This window comes from Haliotis asinina, chromosome 8 (assembly GCF_037392515.1).
Source record: "Haliotis asinina isolate JCU_RB_2024 chromosome 8, JCU_Hal_asi_v2, whole genome shotgun sequence".
NCBI lineage: Eukaryota > Metazoa > Mollusca > Gastropoda > Lepetellida > Haliotidae > Haliotis > Haliotis asinina.
The window spans coordinates 59,511,328-59,530,546 of record NC_090287.1 but is presented as its reverse complement, the minus strand read 5'-3'; the positions used below and the strand labels follow the sequence as shown (position 1 = coordinate 59,530,546).

Below are 19,219 nucleotides of genomic sequence, written 5' to 3'. Positions count from 1 at the left end.
GGCTCACCCCATATCGCTCACAAGGGAAAGAGCTACAAGCTGCACCATTCAAACCAACCTTCTGATACTGAAAAGTGTATGATACTGTTGTCATCCACCAACCTCACATGATCTCATCCAGCTTCTCACTAATCTCAACAACCTGCACCCATACATTAACTGACGATGGAGATCAAACAGAACCACCAACCACCTTTGCCTGATGCCCTTGTGTCTTGTCCCTCTTAGATCAGGGATGGTGGGGTAGCCTAATGGTTTTTAGCAGTTTTATCCAACAGAAAGCCAACCCACAGACATTATCCACTATCACTCCAATAATTCTCTAAAAGTCATCCCAGAAGCTTCTCTACAATAACTTGAAGAGAGAAGATACAAACTACATTAAAAACTGAACACCTGGAGAAAGCAGAACTGAATCACTATCCATTATAAACAACGATTTCTGCATAACCTAAACAATATGACCTAAATCTAGATGCAACATGATCTCCATGGTAAACAAAATCAGCAGATTCCTTACATGACAAGCAGGTATCAAGAACACTGAAATATCCAGCCACAACCTTCTCCATGCCAACAGGTGAAAATCATTAACCTTCAACAAGCCAAAATGTGTCTTACTGTCTAGTCTGGTTTGAATTCCTGACAAATACATGAATGCACTCTCCTTCGTCTCAGTTTTGAATTTTTGACAAAGTACATGTATACATCTAACCTCAAATTGTTCATAAAACAACAGAAATTAATAACTACTCATTTCTTTCACATTACTACTGTTAATCTGTCATACCATGAAATACTGTACACAACAAAATGTAACAGAAAAACATAAATAAAATATGATATAAAATTTATTCATAAACCAGTATACACCATGAAGCATTGGACGGAATGGATGTGACATCAGTATAATGTGTGTTTGTATTATTGTCTATATGCTGCACTTTTCTGTGTTTCACAAACAGATCTGATCACAACCAAACATTTTAATCACTGTACTATTTTCAGAATTGAGCTTGTTATGGGACTGTCATTTGTCAAAGGGGCTATGACTTGTAATATTGAGAGTGGAACGCTGTAAAAGTTAATGTACAAAAGACATTTTTGAGAAATTGCAGGGAGGTAATCTTTACTAACAGCATCACTACATTTGAGTTCTGACTAAACCGACTTAACGCAAAATCAGTAACATTTGTTACAATCTGTCACATTTTTCAGTTGTCAAGCCAGTCAGCGAGAAGTCTTCATTTCACAGATGAGATGACCAGTTAAACATGGCCAAATGGTCAATGTATGATGTGCCAATGTGCAGCTAAACCAACTTCTACAGATGTAATATTCCAGGTATATTCAGTTTATGCCATGGAAGAATGCCTCCGAACTTAACATGGCCAACTGTGCCTATAATTCAAACATGTCGTGATATGAAGTTCTTCCCTTGAAGACAGTCCCAAACACCAAATGGTCTGTGGTCAGGGCCATTCCACATGGTGAACATCCTACCTGGATCAGCCTGGTTCATGGTTCAGTGTTGCTTTGTTTAACATCATGGAGTCAATACTCAAGCCCCAACTGGCGACATTGATCTCGAGTATTCACTTTAATGATCAGACAACTTCGTTAATAGATTCCTGTTCTTTCATTTCTTCTTTATCCACATCTGTTATCATCTCTGATGTCACCTCAGTGAACAGACGATCCCAGTCCCATGGACGGTCCTCCTGCAAACACAAATTTATAACCCCAGTGAATGAATCCGCACACAATCCAATGTTTCATTCTCAGCTCCCTGGGAAGTATACGGATCAACCTGACTTCAAATGGCCAGTTTGGTTGGTTTGTTGTTTCATACCACACTCAGCAATATTCTATCTATATGGTGGTGGTCTGTAAATAATCAAGTCTGGACCAGACAACCCAGTGATCAACAGCATAAGCATTGATATGTGCAAATGGAATACAATGACATGTCAACTAAGTCAGCAAGCCAGACCACCCGATCACATTAGTCACCTCTTACAATAAGCATGGAGATAAATTCCAACCTGTATGTTCACGGGTGCCAGGAAATGGAATTGTTAACTGACACACAGCATGTAGGGTTGGATGCCTACACGTTAATCTGACTCTCACCTCTATTAAGTCTTGTTCTGGTGAAATAGCCTTTGTCAATAATTTGAGATCTATGTCATTATCCTGAAACACAAATAAAAAACAATGCTACAATATTTCCAACAAATCATATAACATCAGTTTTATGACACAAAACATATATAACATTGTATAATATGTTTAATGAATACTAAAACAGTATCTTGCTTATTGTTGCTGTTTAAGTCATCAACGATCAGACTGTGACAGTATCTTGTACACTGGATGCAAAGGATGGTCCAGGCTTTTATTGTGATGATAGCTGAAGTATGAAACTGCTAGAAATCAAGATATAGCCCATCACGATGACAGTTTACTATTTAGAGCAAACAGTTTTTCATTTTTTCCACAATGTAAAGTATGCAGTAACATCAGTATCACATTGATAATAAGAACCAGAGTTTAAACTAAAACAAAGTATTTCCTGTTGTTGTTTTGTCTTTTCATTGTGTATTATTAAAGCAATTCTATATCCTCTGTGGCTAATCATTGTACTATATTCAACAGCAAATAACCACTTCACATTAACTCAAACATGACCTTGACCTTCGAAATAAATGCACTTGACCTTGACATGTTAAAAAATATAAACATAAATTCCATGCCTTAGAAACTAACAAAGTTTTATGAAAAGAGAACACTACCAGTTGTTCAAAGATATTTTGAGCCACAATGTACCAGTTTCCTATCCACATCTGAATACACCAGGTCAGCCATGTTAGATTCATAACAAATCTCCTTACCAGTGTGAGGAACGCCGCTTGTCGCAAGAGATCATTGTCCAGCTCCCTGTATGTGGCCACACGGTTGACAGCAACACTGTGGAAATCAGTAACACTCAGAGGTCAGATGATGTGCTGAGTTAGAGGCGGTAAAATGGAAATGGACAATTAATTAGTATACAGTAAGTGCAAAACTATGAAAAAAAATATATAGATATAGTTGAGTTATCTTATTTAATGAGCCCTTAAAACACATACTAGTGAGTTAAACATTGAGTAATGATTAATTCTTACTGTTTGCCTAACCATGTTAGCTAAACTTTGTAGATAACGTAAACATGTCTGTCAACAAGTTTTGAGATCATCACTGGTGTTTGGCTAACATGCCCATATCTTTGCAATTTATGAGCGACTTTGTTAAAGTACAGGAAATATGATGAAGAGGGTATGTCAACAACTGACTTGGGAGCTACAGCCACTTTAGTGGTCATGTCCTCCTCTTGCTGGTCCTCCAGCTCCGGGATCACGGGAATATCTGCAGCAGAGACCACGCATATGCAGCATAATACCTACATCACATTCCATAAATACTACACTGCACGGACATGATAATTTTGAACACACCATTTAACTACATTTCATCTTCATTCCCCAACCCATATACTAGCATGGAATAGAGGAATGTACCAAGCATTTCCTAAGTTAAAACTGACAAGCACCATTTGTGTTCAAAATTGAGCAAGAAACCAAAGGGTCCTTGCAAAAAAACTCACATTACAAGCCTAAGAGGGACCAGATTCAATTAACATAACAGAAAGACTTATTGACCACTGATCCCATTTCAATTCCAACAATGCATAAGTATTGGTATGTTAAAGTATGAAATGAGATAGTACTCAGTGCATACCTTGATCTGAATCTGACTCTTGTTCTGGACTCCTTGGTCGTAGTCTCTCACTATAACACATCAAACATACTGACAATATGGACAACTAGGGTGGGTAAGTGAGTTGGGTTCTATGCTGCTTTTAGTAATATTCCAGCAATATATGTCAGGGGACACTAGAAATGGGCTTCACACATTCTACACATGTGGGAAATCAAACACGGGCCAATGCTTTAACCACTAGGCCACCCCACTGGCTAATGGACAACTAGGAGCATCACTAGCCTCTCTTGGCACTAATCATGTATCATGGCTGCAGTACTGTTATCCTGACAGAGCTGAAGGATGTGTTAGATCAATGTAAGTTATATACATTTAAGTTATATAACAATGTAAGTTGTATTCTGAAATAGTCAAAATGATCGATACATACAAGTGGATCCACAATAGACACTTCAAATCAGTAGCTGCCCAATTTTAACCTTTCGGCTGATACATTAAGGACTGAGAGAGAGAGAGAGAGAGAGAGAGAGAGAGATTGATTTTATGCCACTTTTAGCAATATCCCACCACAGGACAGAAGACACTGGCTTCACAATGTACCCATGGGGTGAATGAAGGTGTGAAGAGCAAATGCTCAGAACACTGAGCTATCCCACTGTCCCTAGATGCTTCACAAGACAAGGTTGTAGGTAGACAAAAAATGTTTGTTAGTCAGCTGGAACAACTGGTTAAACACACTTGGTGGCATTGAAACGCAAACAAACTTGCAACAAATGTCCAAAAGACAGAAAAACATGAAAGACATGATCATCTTGAATCAGGAAAATATAACATGGTGACAAAGATATCCATGATGTCACTAACAAAACACTTCTAGGCAGAATTAGTGCAGTAAATTTCAGTCAAAATCTCCCCAATGAAATGCACTCTAACTCAGAATGACTCAAATTAATGCCACAGTACATAGGAAAAACTCACCAACTCTGCAGAAAAGTTTTGCCAACAAAATATAAAAGTTGTTCAACAAACCATCATTATTTTCATTTGATACTGCAAGATTTGTGACATGGGTCTAGCAACAGCTCAGGTAAATAACTTTGATATTTTGCTGAAAAAAAATTACAACAAAATTCTGCAGAGTTGTTATGTTTTAGTTTGAGTCATTATTATTATTTGGTTTTTTGAAATTCACTGGGGACATTTGACTCCAATGGACTGTACTTTCAGACACCACAAGACACAAATGTCAAAAATATTGCTTAGAATAAATGTACATCTGTAAATGGTGGAATCAACACAAACATCAATGTATAGTTGTATCCCAAGTTATTTATCTTGTTCAGAGAAAAATCACACAACTACAAGTAATTATGGACTATCTGTCTCAAGTGAATAAATTGTGCAAGTCCTGATCAGTTGGTGAGAGACTTCCAGCATTCATTCATGAGGGAAAGTTCTGACTAATTATGTATACATTACTCACTGACTTTTTGAAAAGCAGTTAGCTACAACCCTACAGAGAAACTTCACTGAAGGCAGCCTATAGTTGTCCTGTAATCAACTTGTGACATCATGAAAAGTTGAAGAGGTCATGGCGTAGTTTCCTCAAGAATGATGCTCCCTGATGCCATGGCTTCAACCGATTAGTCGGCTAAAAAGCACATGGGCAAATATCGGAAAAGAACATTCTCCCCTTATGGGTAATATTGTAATAATTGTTAATGTTTATCCAGTCATGCAGCAAGGGTTTGAGTGATGATGTGGTCATGCAAATAAACTGCAAACATGTGCAAGTGTTGGAGGGATCATGGGAGCACTGTCACACTGGGGCTGATATCACAATTACCCAAAGAGATCACTCTGCTCAACATGGCCAAACAGAAGATCGCTGAATGCAAAATATGGCAAATCATTAGGGCTTCACATTAAATGGATTCCTTGCATTAATTTGGCAGCATTCGTCAAAATGCCATGAAAAAATTAGGTATACTGATCAACTAACCACCTTCATGGAGAATTTTGAGGTTTTCTTCCTTGGAATTGCCGACAAAATAACATTCCAATTTGTTTATTTGTATAAAGACAAACACAGCCTTGAACTATTGGTTATACAAATTGAATATAAACTGAAAAAGAAACAATTGCTCTGTTCTTAAAAATGTTACGAAATCAGACTTAAGGGGGATAACTCTAATCTGAATGTGTTCAAATATTTTCTACATAATACAAAGACAAATGGTAAAACCTGATTTTTCTGGCAGATAATTTATGACTTCTGAAACTATGGAGTGTTATGCATGCTATCAGTGTTTAAAAATCCTACTGATTTTAAACAATTACACAATAAACAATTCCTCGATAGTATGATATACAATTACAATCCTATACCCAACCCTAATACATGTATCCCTTAACATTCCAATAATCTTTACACCAGAAATATAAGGCAGCCTGAACGATCATCCATGACAATGTAAATATAAAAATGTCCACAATCTGCAATTTTCTGTCTTAATGAACAAGAAAATACATATATGGCAGCATATTTCTCATCATATCTGGAGAGAACAAAGAAACCATGAAGGCATTAATGACATACCATACCAAACAAGACACTATTATAATACCATGCAAAGCATGCATGCAGCAACAGCACTAGGTGACATGTGTAAACAAGTGTGATTACATAGTTCTACAGCCCGTCCTCTGATACAAACACCATTTACATATTGTGTCAACTTTGTGCTGTGAATGTCAGAAAAAGCATTGCTTCCTAATTGCGAACCAAGAATTGTCCCATATCTCATCATAAGAAATGTGCTTATCTAATAAGATGTTTGTATATGGATGTCACATATACTACAGAGTGCATATTGATGCATTACTAATGAGGATGTATAAATGCAAACTTTATTATTATCAATACTAAAATTTTTCATAGCCACAGAAACATAACATGTGGGTGAGCCTTGTTCAAATTTAGCATTCTTTTGATTAACTTCAGAGCTGGACTGTGTAGATAGGTTTGTTTTTTTGGGGGGACGGGGGTGCATTTTTTTTTGCAAAATATATGCACATAAAGGAACTCTTATTGGATAATTCAGTATTTTTTCCACTGTTTGAAAATTACATATTGATACGAAACTTTCAAATGAGTGACACCCCTAGCTTTTGTATTACTCAATTCATGGTATGTACTCATAAGCAGACAGTGTCTTCTCAGTGTATATTAGACATGCAAATCAAATAAACAAATGACATTGTAATATTTCTGTACAATTGCATCATCTTGCACCGAGTGGAACATTCTGAAGCATGTTATGTGCATATACTCACTCTTCAAATGGCTCAAATCCCTCTCCCAACTGCCGCGAGCTGATTGGTCACCATCACAACATTTACAGCAAGGGAAGGGTCCATTTGGGAAACGGGGGAGGAAGAAATAACATAACAACAAGCAGTCAGCATGGTCAGTATCTAAAGTGTACATTCCCCAGGTGGCACAACGCTCAAGTGAGGCATTTTGTGATCAGATATACATGAAAAGCAGTTAATCAGTTACTCAGCATTTCACTAATTATGTTGAAACATTTTCACTGGTGCAAATGGACTTTGTTCTTATCAAATATACATCACAATTAGTTACTGAGCATTTCAGAAATTTGGGGGGAAAAAAAAGAAAACAAACTGATTTGTTTCCAGTAATGAATTTTTGAAAACACTTTTTTATTTTTCTCAATAAACAAGTTCCACCATGACACTAATCCATGAATTTTTTCAATCTCTGATTCAGTCACAGTGTATTTCGAAACAATGATTACATTTTGAAGTTATGATAACTTGCACATGATACGCCATTTGTGGATCATGGGCATCATCTGACCGTCATTGTACCACCTCGAGCATGCATCACCATCACCGCATACATTGCATTTAGTTTCCCTTCACAGACAACATGATTCATCACCGTTATTTCCTCACTCCACAAATATACGTCTATATAAACAATGTAAACAAATAATAGCAATAAACAACACATATAAAATATGTCCACGAAAAATTTTGTGAGTGAGCATGCACAAATGAGAATTTTGTTTGTAAAGTGTCTGTCAATCTTGTGTCAACTGTCTTCCTCTCTTTAACAAAACAAAATATGCCACATGACAAGTTTGTTGGGACTGCTGTCAAGCTAATGTGCATGCACTGGTGAGCATTGTTCATTATCAAAATCAGGAGAGTCAGTGAGTTTTGTTTTACACCACACTCAGCAGTATTCCAGCAATATGGCAGTGGTCTGTAAGTAACTGACAACATGAGCATTCATCTGCGTAATTGGAACATGATGACATGTGTCAACCAAGCCAGCGGGCCTAACCACTCGATCTCGTATGTGGTCTCGAAAAGCATGGGTTACTGAAGATCAATTGCAACCGGGATCTTCAGGGGTCCATAATCGGGAGATATCAGTGATAGTGTGGTGACGTGGTTTTTGTATTGTTTTAGGGCTTTGCTGTTCTCAGTACTGTACTCAGATTGGCAGATATGCAAATATTTCAATTTTAACAATTATAAAATTGGATGTTACTTCCATTTTTAAGTGAAATACTTCCTGATGTTTATGAATCATGCAAATAGTGTGGACATTGAATTTTCACAAGCAACATAAAATAAAATAAGTATATCTTGTGACCAATTTTTGACAAGTGAGTAGAGTACATATCAGTGATGAAGCATTTTATGTCGTGAAAATGGCATTACAATTAAAAAACATGCAAACATACACTGCGCTAGCAAAGCTACACATACTCTAAATGATATGATAAAAATGTGTCCAGCAATAAACATGGCAACTTTATCAGCTAAGAAAACATGTCAGTTTTAGAGATATGACCAAATTACATTCAACAGCAGAAACACTAAGACCCACATCTCTATAATGTCTACCAATTGTTTTTTATTTATTCTACTGAAGTAGTATAAAATCAGTATTATTATTTTAGCAAAAATGAATAATTGTAACTGGTTAGTTCAAATGAATTTTGAAACAATCTATATAAAATTAGACAAAATATTCTATTTCAAATACGTAAAAAGAATTTTTCAGATTGTTGACATGATCACCATCAGACATTAAATGTGTTAAAAGCATTGTAAGTGTGCATTGTATTGTACACTGTACCATGAATATGTTTCAGCTATTGCACATGCAGTCGTGATAATCAAGATACCAATATGCAAATATAAACTGTTGATGCATCACTCAGTCAAGAGTGATGTCAATCATGGTAAAATGCCAAAGAGCTTTATTCCATAATTTGTTATTATTGAAAATGTAAATAGACAGAGAGGATCAACATAATCAAATATACTAGGGAATTTGATCATATTGATGAGGATAATGGTAAAACAAAATGCATCAAATAACCAAAACCCTGAATAGATTTGATTATGATGATCATAAACTTATCTTCGAACATGTTTTGTTAAACTTAAACATGCTTACCAATTCCAGAATAAATTACAACATTCGAAATGTTCAAGATTTTGCAATCTCACGAAAGTTTAGAAGAGAATTAGATTAAAAAATACTTGTGCAGGCTTTACAACAATAAAAGCCCATTGCAGCGATAAGTATGTTATGTTGCCATGGACAGCAACTAGTACTTTACCGGCTTTTTCTAGGTGCTTCCTCTCCCCAGCCAGAAACAGCCTTGGATGGACGACCCGCAGGACCATCCTGTCAGACACAAAACAGATAAATCTGAAAACTCTCCTATATGTAGTGTTTGGTCCTGTGTGAAGTGCTCAGGTGCCAAAGCAGTTGAAGTTAAGCAATATTGAGTGAGGAGAGCCCTTGGATTGGTGATCATGTTTGGCAGCTTGACTCCTGAGATTTTCTGTGACTTAAACATGTTCGGTCCTGCCTAACAATGAAGCACATGTGGTCTCATCTTGGCAAGTAAGTTTGTTCAAAATTGCCTCTGTTCACCCATCAGAAAATGGGTACACAGTGGTCACGTGACCTTTAACCTTGTAGCTTTTTAATTTCACAGGCAGCAGCAGCTTGGGTTATCCGGGGTAACAGTAATCAGATTGTGATTGTGTTTTGAGCATGCTTAGGCAGGGATACATGTGCTGTTACAATATGTTATTATTATTTATTATCAATACTATTTCAAGTGGCATGATTGACTTGCATCAACTGCTGAAACCTGACCTGACAAATCAGTGATAAATCCATGCCATTTCAGAATGTTGCCATACTATCAACCAGTCATAGAGAAGGATTTTCTAACAATTTGCCATAAAATGTGATTCTCAACAAGTAATCAACACCCAGCTATTAACCTTCATGCTATTATCATTTGAATCTAGTTTGAAACTTGACCAGTCTAAATAAACTTCGTCTTAGTGTATTTCGTTACACTACACCACTGAGTCTAACAAAACCTAGTAGAAGGTCGCGTCCGGTAACCTTTGAGCAATCAATGACAGTCCAATCAAATGCGTGACGGTTAAATAGATTTAACCAATCAGACACCAGCTACTATTTAGGGATCGGAGGGACTTTCAAAATATTCAGGTCACTGACACAGATCTCTCCACAAACAAAAATCAGCATATAACACAGTTATTTGACCTGCAGTATATACGCTGTAGGGTTGCTGTTGACATGGTTACCATTAGATAATATTTCCACAAGATAACATCCTTGAATATTGTCAAAAACACTATTTTCGGCGACTGTTTACTCACCGCTGTCATGGCAGTACATACGCTGTGTGCATCGATAGTACGCTAAATAGCATTCAGAATCGTTCGGGTACGAACCTTTTCGAGATAAAAAGTTCATAAGGGATGTGCGAATGTTTACTTTCGCGATTTGGTAAGCTGTGTTCTCATTGTCAATCTCAAAAGTTACCTGACGTGACCTCCCATAAGGTTTTGTTAGACTCAGTGGTGGAGTGTAACGAAAAGTACTGAGGATAAGTTTACTTAGACTGAAACTTGACAAACATGGTACTAAAATTCCTCATATCATATTGGATGATTTAGTTAAAAGAGATATTCAAGTAATAACTACCTCATAACCCACCCACAGTATTGTTAACTGACCATATGGAAGCAAAACTGCATCTTTGAAAGAACTGAAATATGCATTGGTTGTTTCTTTGCAGAATTACTAATTTGCTTCTAATGGACCATAGCTTAAGCAGAGTTTACTTATGTTCAGGGTTATTCTCTGTGTACTTTGTAAACTGACATCTCTCAGATGATTGAAGAATGAGTGACTGTCTATCATAACAAAGGATATGCAATGAGGGCTGGACAGTATTGGCTAAGGACCCACCAAGCCGCTCGAATATTGGTGGGTCTGAGGAGCTTATTGCGCTTAAAACCTAAAATCATACATATTGGCTAGTTTCATAATCCTTGCACCCAAACACAGCAATATTAATATTGGTGTCCTATATCTGGATAGCACAGTATGCACGATACACACGTTAAGAACACGCTCTACTGTGCACGAGGAAGCGTATTGGGGGGATACAAAGCAAACCATGTCAGGCAAATGGGGTTGCTTCAGCAGTGTCTTTTGTCACTCAAATACATTTTCCGAAGCTTTTGGAAGGAAGCATTTTGAGTGTCAGTTTTCATATCAGCCTGAAACGGGACAAAAATTATGTAGATACGTGGAATTGAGTGAGTCGCAAAACCTAGAACAGAAATTTGACAAAATGAATAGTTGAACAGATGATGAACTGATGCTTGCTTCTTAACAGACAGAAAAAGAAATTGTACCTGATAAAATACCAAGCGTTTTGGTAAGCCTCTCAGTTTCTGAATATAAAAGCTTGGAAACTCTTGCAAAAAATGAAAGTACAGAAAAGCAAAGCAATGAGCCATGCAGATTTTTTATTCTTGGCAATATGAAAGGGATGGGTGTGATTCCCAGTCAGGCAGCAAAATATGAAGTATATCTGATGAAGATGTGAATGGGAGTCTGTCACAGAGGTAAGGACTCAAAGGGGTGAATGAGTTTAGTTTTACACCGCATTCGACAATATTCCAGATATGTGGCAGCAGTGTGTAAATAAGAGTCTCGATCAGACAATCCAGTGATCAACAGCATGAGCATCAATCTATGCAGTTGGGAACCGATGACATGTGTCAAGCGGGGGTTACTGAAGGCCAATATTTTAAAACCAGATCTCATGGATAAGGGACCAAAGGGGAGGCCAACACAAGGGCAACATAATTCATGAGATTATTTTTGATGCAGAAATTCTTGCGCCATGTGGTCGAGATGTCAACCTAACCACCGATTTCGCTTTTAGCGGTTTAAGAACCATGTAATCGCTGGCACAGGCTGGTTTGGCATCCATAGAAGGCTAGGCAAACTAACGTCACCACAACACAGAAGAATGCATTGTGAGAGTCGTGTTCAGGTGTTGCTTAAAACAGCTTTTTATTTGAATGGGCCTGTTGCCCGTATAGACTTCAGCACCCATAGACATAATTAATAAGTGAGGTAGCCTAGTGGTTATAGTGCTTGCGGTGCTGTTCAATTCCCCATAAAGGCACAAAGTGTAAAGCTCATGAGTTGTGTTATACGTTATACTGCTACTGCTGCCAAATCTGTACACTTCGTTGTGGAGCGTAACGGTGCTAGGGTGACATTTGACATTTGTAATGAATGGATGAAAACACTGAGTTTTTGTTTCTGTATTTCAACAATAGGGGTATTACTGTTCCGATTTCTGCGTTAAGACAGGTTCAGTGATATGGCGCCAGTATTTGAAAGTGTGACTCCAATATATGTGCTAAAATCAGCAATATATGAAGCTAGGTTGCCAATAAGCCAATAAATGAAGCTAGGTTGCCAATTAATGACTGATACTGACCTCTTGTTCCATCCTTATTGGATGGATATGTTGTGTAAAGGAGTCAGCTTTAGGTTTAATGGTCCAGCATACGACCAAAGTGGATGTTTGCCAGTCGATGTTTTTACACGTTCCGTGCATGCGCACCGTGAGTCTAAAATTTATGTAAAACAAACGAATGGAACAGTTCAGGCCTCATCTGTTCCTGCTATAGACACTGAATAAAACCATAATGAAAATACCGTAACTGCAAATCAAACAAGTTATAGGTAGAACCCTGTTACCTTGGTTGGTACAGGAGGCCAGCATCTGTCATTAATTGGCAACCTAGCTTCGTTTCGTTATTGGCGACCTAGCTTCATATGTTGGTGACTTTAGCACATATATTGGAGTCCCACTTTCAAATACTGGTGCCCTATCCTGTCCTGACGCAGAAATGGGAACTGTCAATATCATAAATAGGAACACTGAATCATTGCTGACACAGTATTTGGATTACCTTGATTGAAGGAGGTTGTGATACTGGGACATCTTCTTCTGCTGCATCATCTTCAACAGCAGGAGCACTGCGCTGTGCACGACGGCCTTGCTTTGCACTCTGAGATAATGCATTGTTGGATTATTAGTTTTATGCTGAAAGTGTTTATTCAGACTTTAATGATGCCTTTGCAACTGCCAGTGAAAACACTTGGATGATGGTTTGAGTTTTAAGACAAAGATGTCTTTTCTAAGTTAGTAACAAGTTCTGACAGCTGATACCTCTTTAAGGATAATGCCTGGTACAGATTTCAAAACTAGAAAGCAACATTGCTGTGGCAACAAATACTGCCTAGACTGGTTAGGCGGTTTTCTTTTTTATAGGATATGTTGTCATTCTTTTTTAAATTCTCCCATGCGGGATCATCAGGATGCCCAAGACATAAACTGATAAATCTGAAAATATCTTGTAGCCATGTCAAATCTAACCTTATCAAACTAAATGTTAAGGTACACCTACAGAACACTGTATACCTACCAGTGATGTTGTTTAGTGCCACAGCTCCCAGGGAGAATTCCACTCATTCCCCCTCAGAAATAATATATTGAATTGTACCATGGTGTAACATGTTTGCGGGGTAATAACGCAAAAGATTATCACAAACATTATTGTGTATCAGTAGACATGGTAGATTATCAAAACTGTAATTCCGTAAATAATATCACCTCACATTTCATAAATTTATTGTTAGAATGTTCTGTCGTCCGTTGGTTTCCAAAGCAGCGTACATTTCATGGCTTGTCTGCACGCACAAGTGCTAGAAGTTACGCACCATGTTTTTGGGTTATCGTTATTGCCCGTGTTAACGCCCTTGTATGGAAGCGCATGTGATGCATTCTTCTCCACAGAAATCAACAAATTCAACGTATCATTTTAATTAAATGACAAGCAAACCGATAATTTTTTTCTTGATTATTCTGATGGGTTTTTTTTGTGAAATTTGTTAAAAATAAACATATACAAAAGTAGGTTATTCAATCACTTGTACATTCATTCTTCTTGTCGGCATGGCCCGCCATGGCAGGGACAATAAAACATGTGATATCTGTGCAGTATAGTATCATCGCAGTAGTATTTTAAATGAACCCAGAGGTCACATGTCTGGTACAAATTCTGCAGCACAATAAAAATATACGTAAGAGATGACCAAACGGGTGTTCAATGGTTTTTTTCATTACATCGGCAACATTCCATTCGAGTTACGTGATATTTATGTTTGGCTTTTCGCTCGAGCAGACGATGGTCCGCTTGACAAGTTGCGAGCGTTATTTCAAAAGTTATAATCACATTTACAAAGGTTCTCAAAGTGAATTACATTCTAGGGTAGAATTTTAGTACTTTGACAGAAATTAGGAAACAACTTCGTGAAAGCTGAACATTTAAAAAATTTTGTGTTCCAGTTGCGACAGACGCTTCTGCACACGAGACGGTATTTACAGGTGGAGCTGTTATCTCGCTGTACGCAAGACATTACAGGGAAAAGACATACCCTGAAAACATGGTTCCCCCGAAAACATGGTACGGCACGGTATTAGAATTATTCACAAACTCTAACACAACAACTACCGGGGGAGTCACAAAAATAACTAGAAACCCCCAAATTAAGTACACTATACAGGGTTGAACCACTTAGTGTTACCTCTGTTAATCTGAGGAAGAAAAACTATTGGGGAACGAAAGGAACTCTTTCCCATCTCCCTAACCCTTACCCTTACAATAACCTTACTCAAGCCCTAACACTAACCCAGCTCGAACCAAAAGTAAACAGCTTTCAAAGGTGGCGGAAGGTATCTGGTCTTCAGTTGTTTTACGAATGTCATAACTGAAATATGATAATTGAGGTGCATTTACCCTTGACTTCGGAGTGGGTTGGAAATCAAGATCTTCGTCGTCCATCTCGCTTGTAAACAAGCTGAGTCTGTTTCCCTGGAATGCGGGAGGTTTATATATTTTGATAAAATCGTGATTCTGTAAAAGTGTTAGATAATATACATTCGGCCTAAAACATTTTCATACCCTCTATGCATTACTTTATCTAGTCATATTTTAACTGAAAAATTATAGGTGCACCGGAATTTAAGATATTGTCAAATAATAAAGATAAAACAAAAATATACAACGATAGATCCCTACCAGGAACTCTTTTGGACAGGAAGGTACGATAAAACCTAGACTAGTTTCACCGTTTAGCTTTTGACTGGTTTCTGGATCCTCCGCTCAGCAGGTCTTGTTTAGATAAACTGCTTCTCGGTTCATATGCGCATCGTAATCTTGCGCCGAGGTAAATTTTGAGAAATGAGACGGGACCCAGCTCATCGTTTAATAGTGACAGGAACCCAGTCGACGATGCGACAAGCGATAGGATTCAGTTTGACCAGCTGCAAGAAATCACGATGCTTTTGCCAAAGCTTGTGCAAAATCACAGCTATATCTCCCGAATACGCAGTTCTGCCTTATTCTGCAGGATTGACGTTAAACGACAATTTTTGTCGGTATCATATTTAGGAAATCAGACCAAAAGATGTTTACAAAAGTTCGGTGGAAAATTTGACTTTCTTTCCAACTCCAAGACCTTACCAAGGACGATCATTTCGAGACACAAGTCGTACAAGACAAAACCAAAGGGCCAATTACCCTACGAAATTGATACCAATGTGTCGAAAGATGTGCTTGTGTATTCATTCAGTGGGAGTCGCTTCTACAAGTTAATCACACTGTTTGGTGCCTCTCAGTTCATATTCTGGATGTATTTGTCAATGTTTTCATTCAGCAGTTTGAAAGACATTTCACAAGAAGACGAGGACAAACAGTTAGGCATTAAACGAGAAGATAGTCTCGTTTTTAAGATACTGATGCCAGTCAAAGGCTATTACAAAACAGGACTTGGCCTTCTCTTCCTAAGCGTAGGTGTGTATTCAGACCATTAGTACATGTAATATGAGCACACATTAACTACAAGTTTTTAGTAGGTTTAGATCTCCTTTTTGGCATGTTTATGGTCCTTTGTGTCTCGGTATCCTAACAGTACTTGTGTGCAATGTGTAACATCAGCCACAAACCCAGTCAGACATCAGGGCTGGTAACTTCAAAATGTTACCAGCTCAAAATGCTTTTAACCAGACCAGACACCAAGATGTGGTGGATTTACTCTGATGTATCGAAATTGTTTCCTGACCACCGGGTAGTAAATTTAGACCATCCATCAGAAATCCAGCCTGTCTTGGTCGTCTGATAGACCTTATTTCATACACTGCTTACTGATATTCAATGTAAGTGAATAGTTTAGAGCAGTGTTAAAAAAACACTGAAGTGAGCTACAGACCCTTCCTAAGTTTTTGTGTTAAGGGAACATTTATTGAGTACCATGTGACTGCTACCCCCACCCAAACCCTCAAGTGACCTCTCTCTACATTTGTACAAAATTTGATGACCTCCCTACCTCCCGAGAACAAAGTAAGGATACACCCCTTAACATCCTCATCACCCCCCAAGTTATCGTTTATACATTTCTGATAATATACAAGTTGTTTTTCTTTTCTTTTCTTTCAGGCTCCATGGTGTTGTTCATCTGTTGGATCTACCCACAGCGAGCTGTTAACCAGTTGTGGCTGTTAAAGGGAGGTCAGGGAGTTCAGATATCCACTTACTCCTGGTTTGGTAAAACACGCTCTTTCTCAGCACCACTAGACCATCTCTCCTGCCTACAGTCACGCACAAGTTCTTCCTCTCAGATATCCATGAAGGTGAAACACAGGTGGTTCCATTTCCTCTTGGACAAAAAAGGAATCTTTCACAACACAGAGCTATTTGATTATGCTGTTGGACTTCAAAGGAATCTAAAAAAATAAAATATTAACTGTTGATTTTTTGGGTATTAAAATGTATGTGGTACATGTAATAAAGTTCTTGTGTGTGTGTGGATGTATGTTTGTGTGTACTTATGAGCTATGGTGCTAGGTAATCAAAGACTATATTCTTTAAATAAAGCAATGAACATGCTGAATATGACCACTTTTTACTGTCAAACGTTTGTAAAGTGCACAGAATGTAAAGTACAGGTTGTTCAGCTTAACCTGCATGACCCGGGAGGTCAGACGGCACAAATGGCTGTTTTAGTTAACTTCATTAAATAACGGAGCAGGGAATGTTGTTATTGTTGCGTTCCAGCGAAGCATGCATACATGATCTATCAAGTTTGGTTTACTTACAAAGTCAGTTACTTTCCGAATTCGATTCACTGCTGCTGTCTAAAAGCCCAAATATGAAATATTATACCATCTGCAGCTAATTGTTTAAAGAAAGTTAGGACATTGCTGACAATTTCTCAACACTGAGATGTCAAACTGCGACATGGTCTCAGCTGTTCAGACATGTTGACAATCACCTGACAAAGGCGCACCCCTTCACACTAAGACCCTACCAGTTGTGACACGGTCATGCAATGCATTAGTTGATCAAGTCCAGCTGAATAAACTGTAAGTATTGAACATGGCTCTGTCTGTAAAGTGTGTTTATGATGTGAGCTCAGAAACTGGCCTAGGCTGACTTGCACGAAGTGATGGTAGTGCTACAGTGACTGTAACTCCCATTCTTCAACATAGGCCTAAGATAGTCATAGGGCTAAGACTGCTTTGTGCAAGTGAACCCTGGACTAACATCTCATCACTGAAATGAACATATTTCACAGAAAACCTAGACTTGCCACACAAATCTGGACTTGCATGGGATTTTTTTAATATGTTTATGTTGTTGATCACTGGATTGTCTAGTCCAGGCTCGATTATTTACAGACCGCCGCCATATGGCTGGAATATTGCTGAGTGCGGCATAAAACTAAACTCACTCACTCACTCTTAAGATCTAATGGATATAACACACAATATTTGTATGTGTGTGTGTGTGTGAGTTTAGTTTTACGCCGCACTCAACAATATTACAGCTATATGGCGGCGGTCTGTAAATAATCGAGTCTGGACCAGACAATCCAGTGATCAACAGCATGAGCATCGACCTGCGCAAATGGGAACCGATGACATGTGTCAACCAAGTCAGCGAGCCTGACCACCCGATCCCGTTAGTCGCCTCTTACGACAAGCTGAGTCGCCTTTTATGGCAAGCATGGGTTGCTGAAGGCCTATTCTACCCCGGGACCTTCACGGGTTCACAATATTTGTAAAATGTGTATAATGAACTACAGTTGTACTTAACAATTAGTGGTCCTTTGAGTTTTCTATAATCATAGTAGACTATCAAATTTCAGAAATGACCACACCACAACAGAGACCAATAAGAGATGTTTATGGTATGCAACATGGGCAAAAAGATGCACATGATGTCCTGACCCATGAAGAGCTGCATTAGAAATGGTCTTTAGTAACCTATGATAGTCATGAGAGGTTTCTAACAGGATTGATGCTCAAACTGTTGATCACTGAATTGTCTGGTCCTCAATGAATTACAGATCACTGCCACATAGCTAGAATCTTATGGAGTGTGGCTTAATCCTAAACTCACTCACTCACTCATGATGTCTTGTCAGTTAAGATGACATCCTAGTGACATTATGGAATAATATGTATATACAGTCTTGATTCATTCAATCTTAAGTAGCACATAGTTCAAGGAACGCAAAGATGGTCTCACTCCAGTCTCATCAATGTATGCAGGACGGTAGACCTAGATGCAAACAAAGCAAGAAATATGCTCAAGTTAGTCCTGATGCAACATTGTGCATTAACTAGGTCATAGAATAAAAAAATGTGTCAGGGATGTACTTTGACCTCTGGAGACTATTGTTTTGTCATCATTCTGTATATGGTGGTGTTGCAACTAGCAAGTTATTTTCTATGGAGTACATAGCTGTGATAGTGCAAATGAGCTGCAATGCACTATGTAGAGTTACATATCTTAGCTGTGGTAGGATCTGCTGATATGGAACGTATGATCAGTGGTCAGTGGTCAGTGGTTTCTTTTCATGTGGTTTCTCCTGTTAAGCTATTTCACACAAAATGAACACCATGAAGTAATGTAGTAG

The 19,219-nt window shown here is 38.1% G+C and overlaps 2 protein-coding genes across 3 annotated transcripts; one reads left to right on the top strand and one right to left on the bottom strand.

The window, feature by feature from the left end:
• Positions 1–833: 833 nt before the first annotated feature.
• LOC137293982 (intraflagellar transport protein 43 homolog B-like) lies at positions 834–15,127 on the bottom strand. 2 transcript variants are annotated; one of them, XM_067824888.1, is made up of 9 exons: positions 15,037–15,127; positions 13,147–13,245; positions 9,432–9,499; positions 7,099–7,137; positions 3,781–3,830; positions 3,336–3,408; positions 2,895–2,970; positions 2,134–2,196; positions 834–1,721 (listed from the first exon to the last, which is right to left on the bottom strand). In XM_067824888.1, the coding sequence occupies exons 1-9, from the start codon at positions 15,079–15,081 to the stop codon at positions 1,608–1,610; spliced, it is 627 nt and encodes a 208-aa protein (XP_067680989.1). In that variant the 5' UTR covers positions 15,082–15,127; the 3' UTR covers positions 834–1,607. The 2 variants fall into 2 exon arrangements, with proteins under 2 accessions (XP_067680989.1, XP_067680990.1); XM_067824889.1 differs by lacking the exon at positions 7,099–7,137.
• Positions 15,128–15,518: 391 nt separating this feature from the next.
• Positions 15,519–17,669, top strand: LOC137294102 (transmembrane protein 223-like). The gene is made up of 2 exons (XM_067825054.1): positions 15,519–16,092; positions 16,735–17,669. Exons 1-2 carry the CDS (start codon positions 15,579–15,581, stop codon positions 17,031–17,033), a joined length of 813 nt encoding a protein of 270 aa, XP_067681155.1. The 5' UTR covers positions 15,519–15,578; the 3' UTR covers positions 17,034–17,669.
• The last annotated feature ends 1,550 nt before the right edge of the window (positions 17,670–19,219 follow it).

Excerpts from the sequence above, each read along its gene's own strand:
- LOC137294102 (XM_067825054.1), top strand. The coding sequence starts at position 15,579 with ATGCTTTTGCCAAAGCTTGTGCAAAATCACAGCTATATCTCCCGAATA. Across the intron at positions 16,093-16,734 it reads CCTTCTCTTCCTAAGCGTAG|GCTCCATGGTGTTGTTCATC; the intron begins GTGTGTATTCAG and ends CTTTTCTTTCAG.
- LOC137293982 (XM_067824888.1), bottom strand. The coding sequence starts at position 15,081 with ATGGACGACGAAGATCTTGATTTCCAACCCACTCCGAAGTCAAGG. Across the intron at positions 2,971-3,335 it reads AAAGTGGCTGTAGCTCCCAA|TGTTGCTGTCAACCGTGTGG; the intron begins GTCAGTTGTTGA and ends TGATTTCCACAG. Across the intron at positions 1,722-2,133 it reads CAGAACAAGACTTAATAGAG|GAGGACCGTCCATGGGACTG; the intron begins GTGAGAGTCAGA and ends TTGTGTTTGCAG.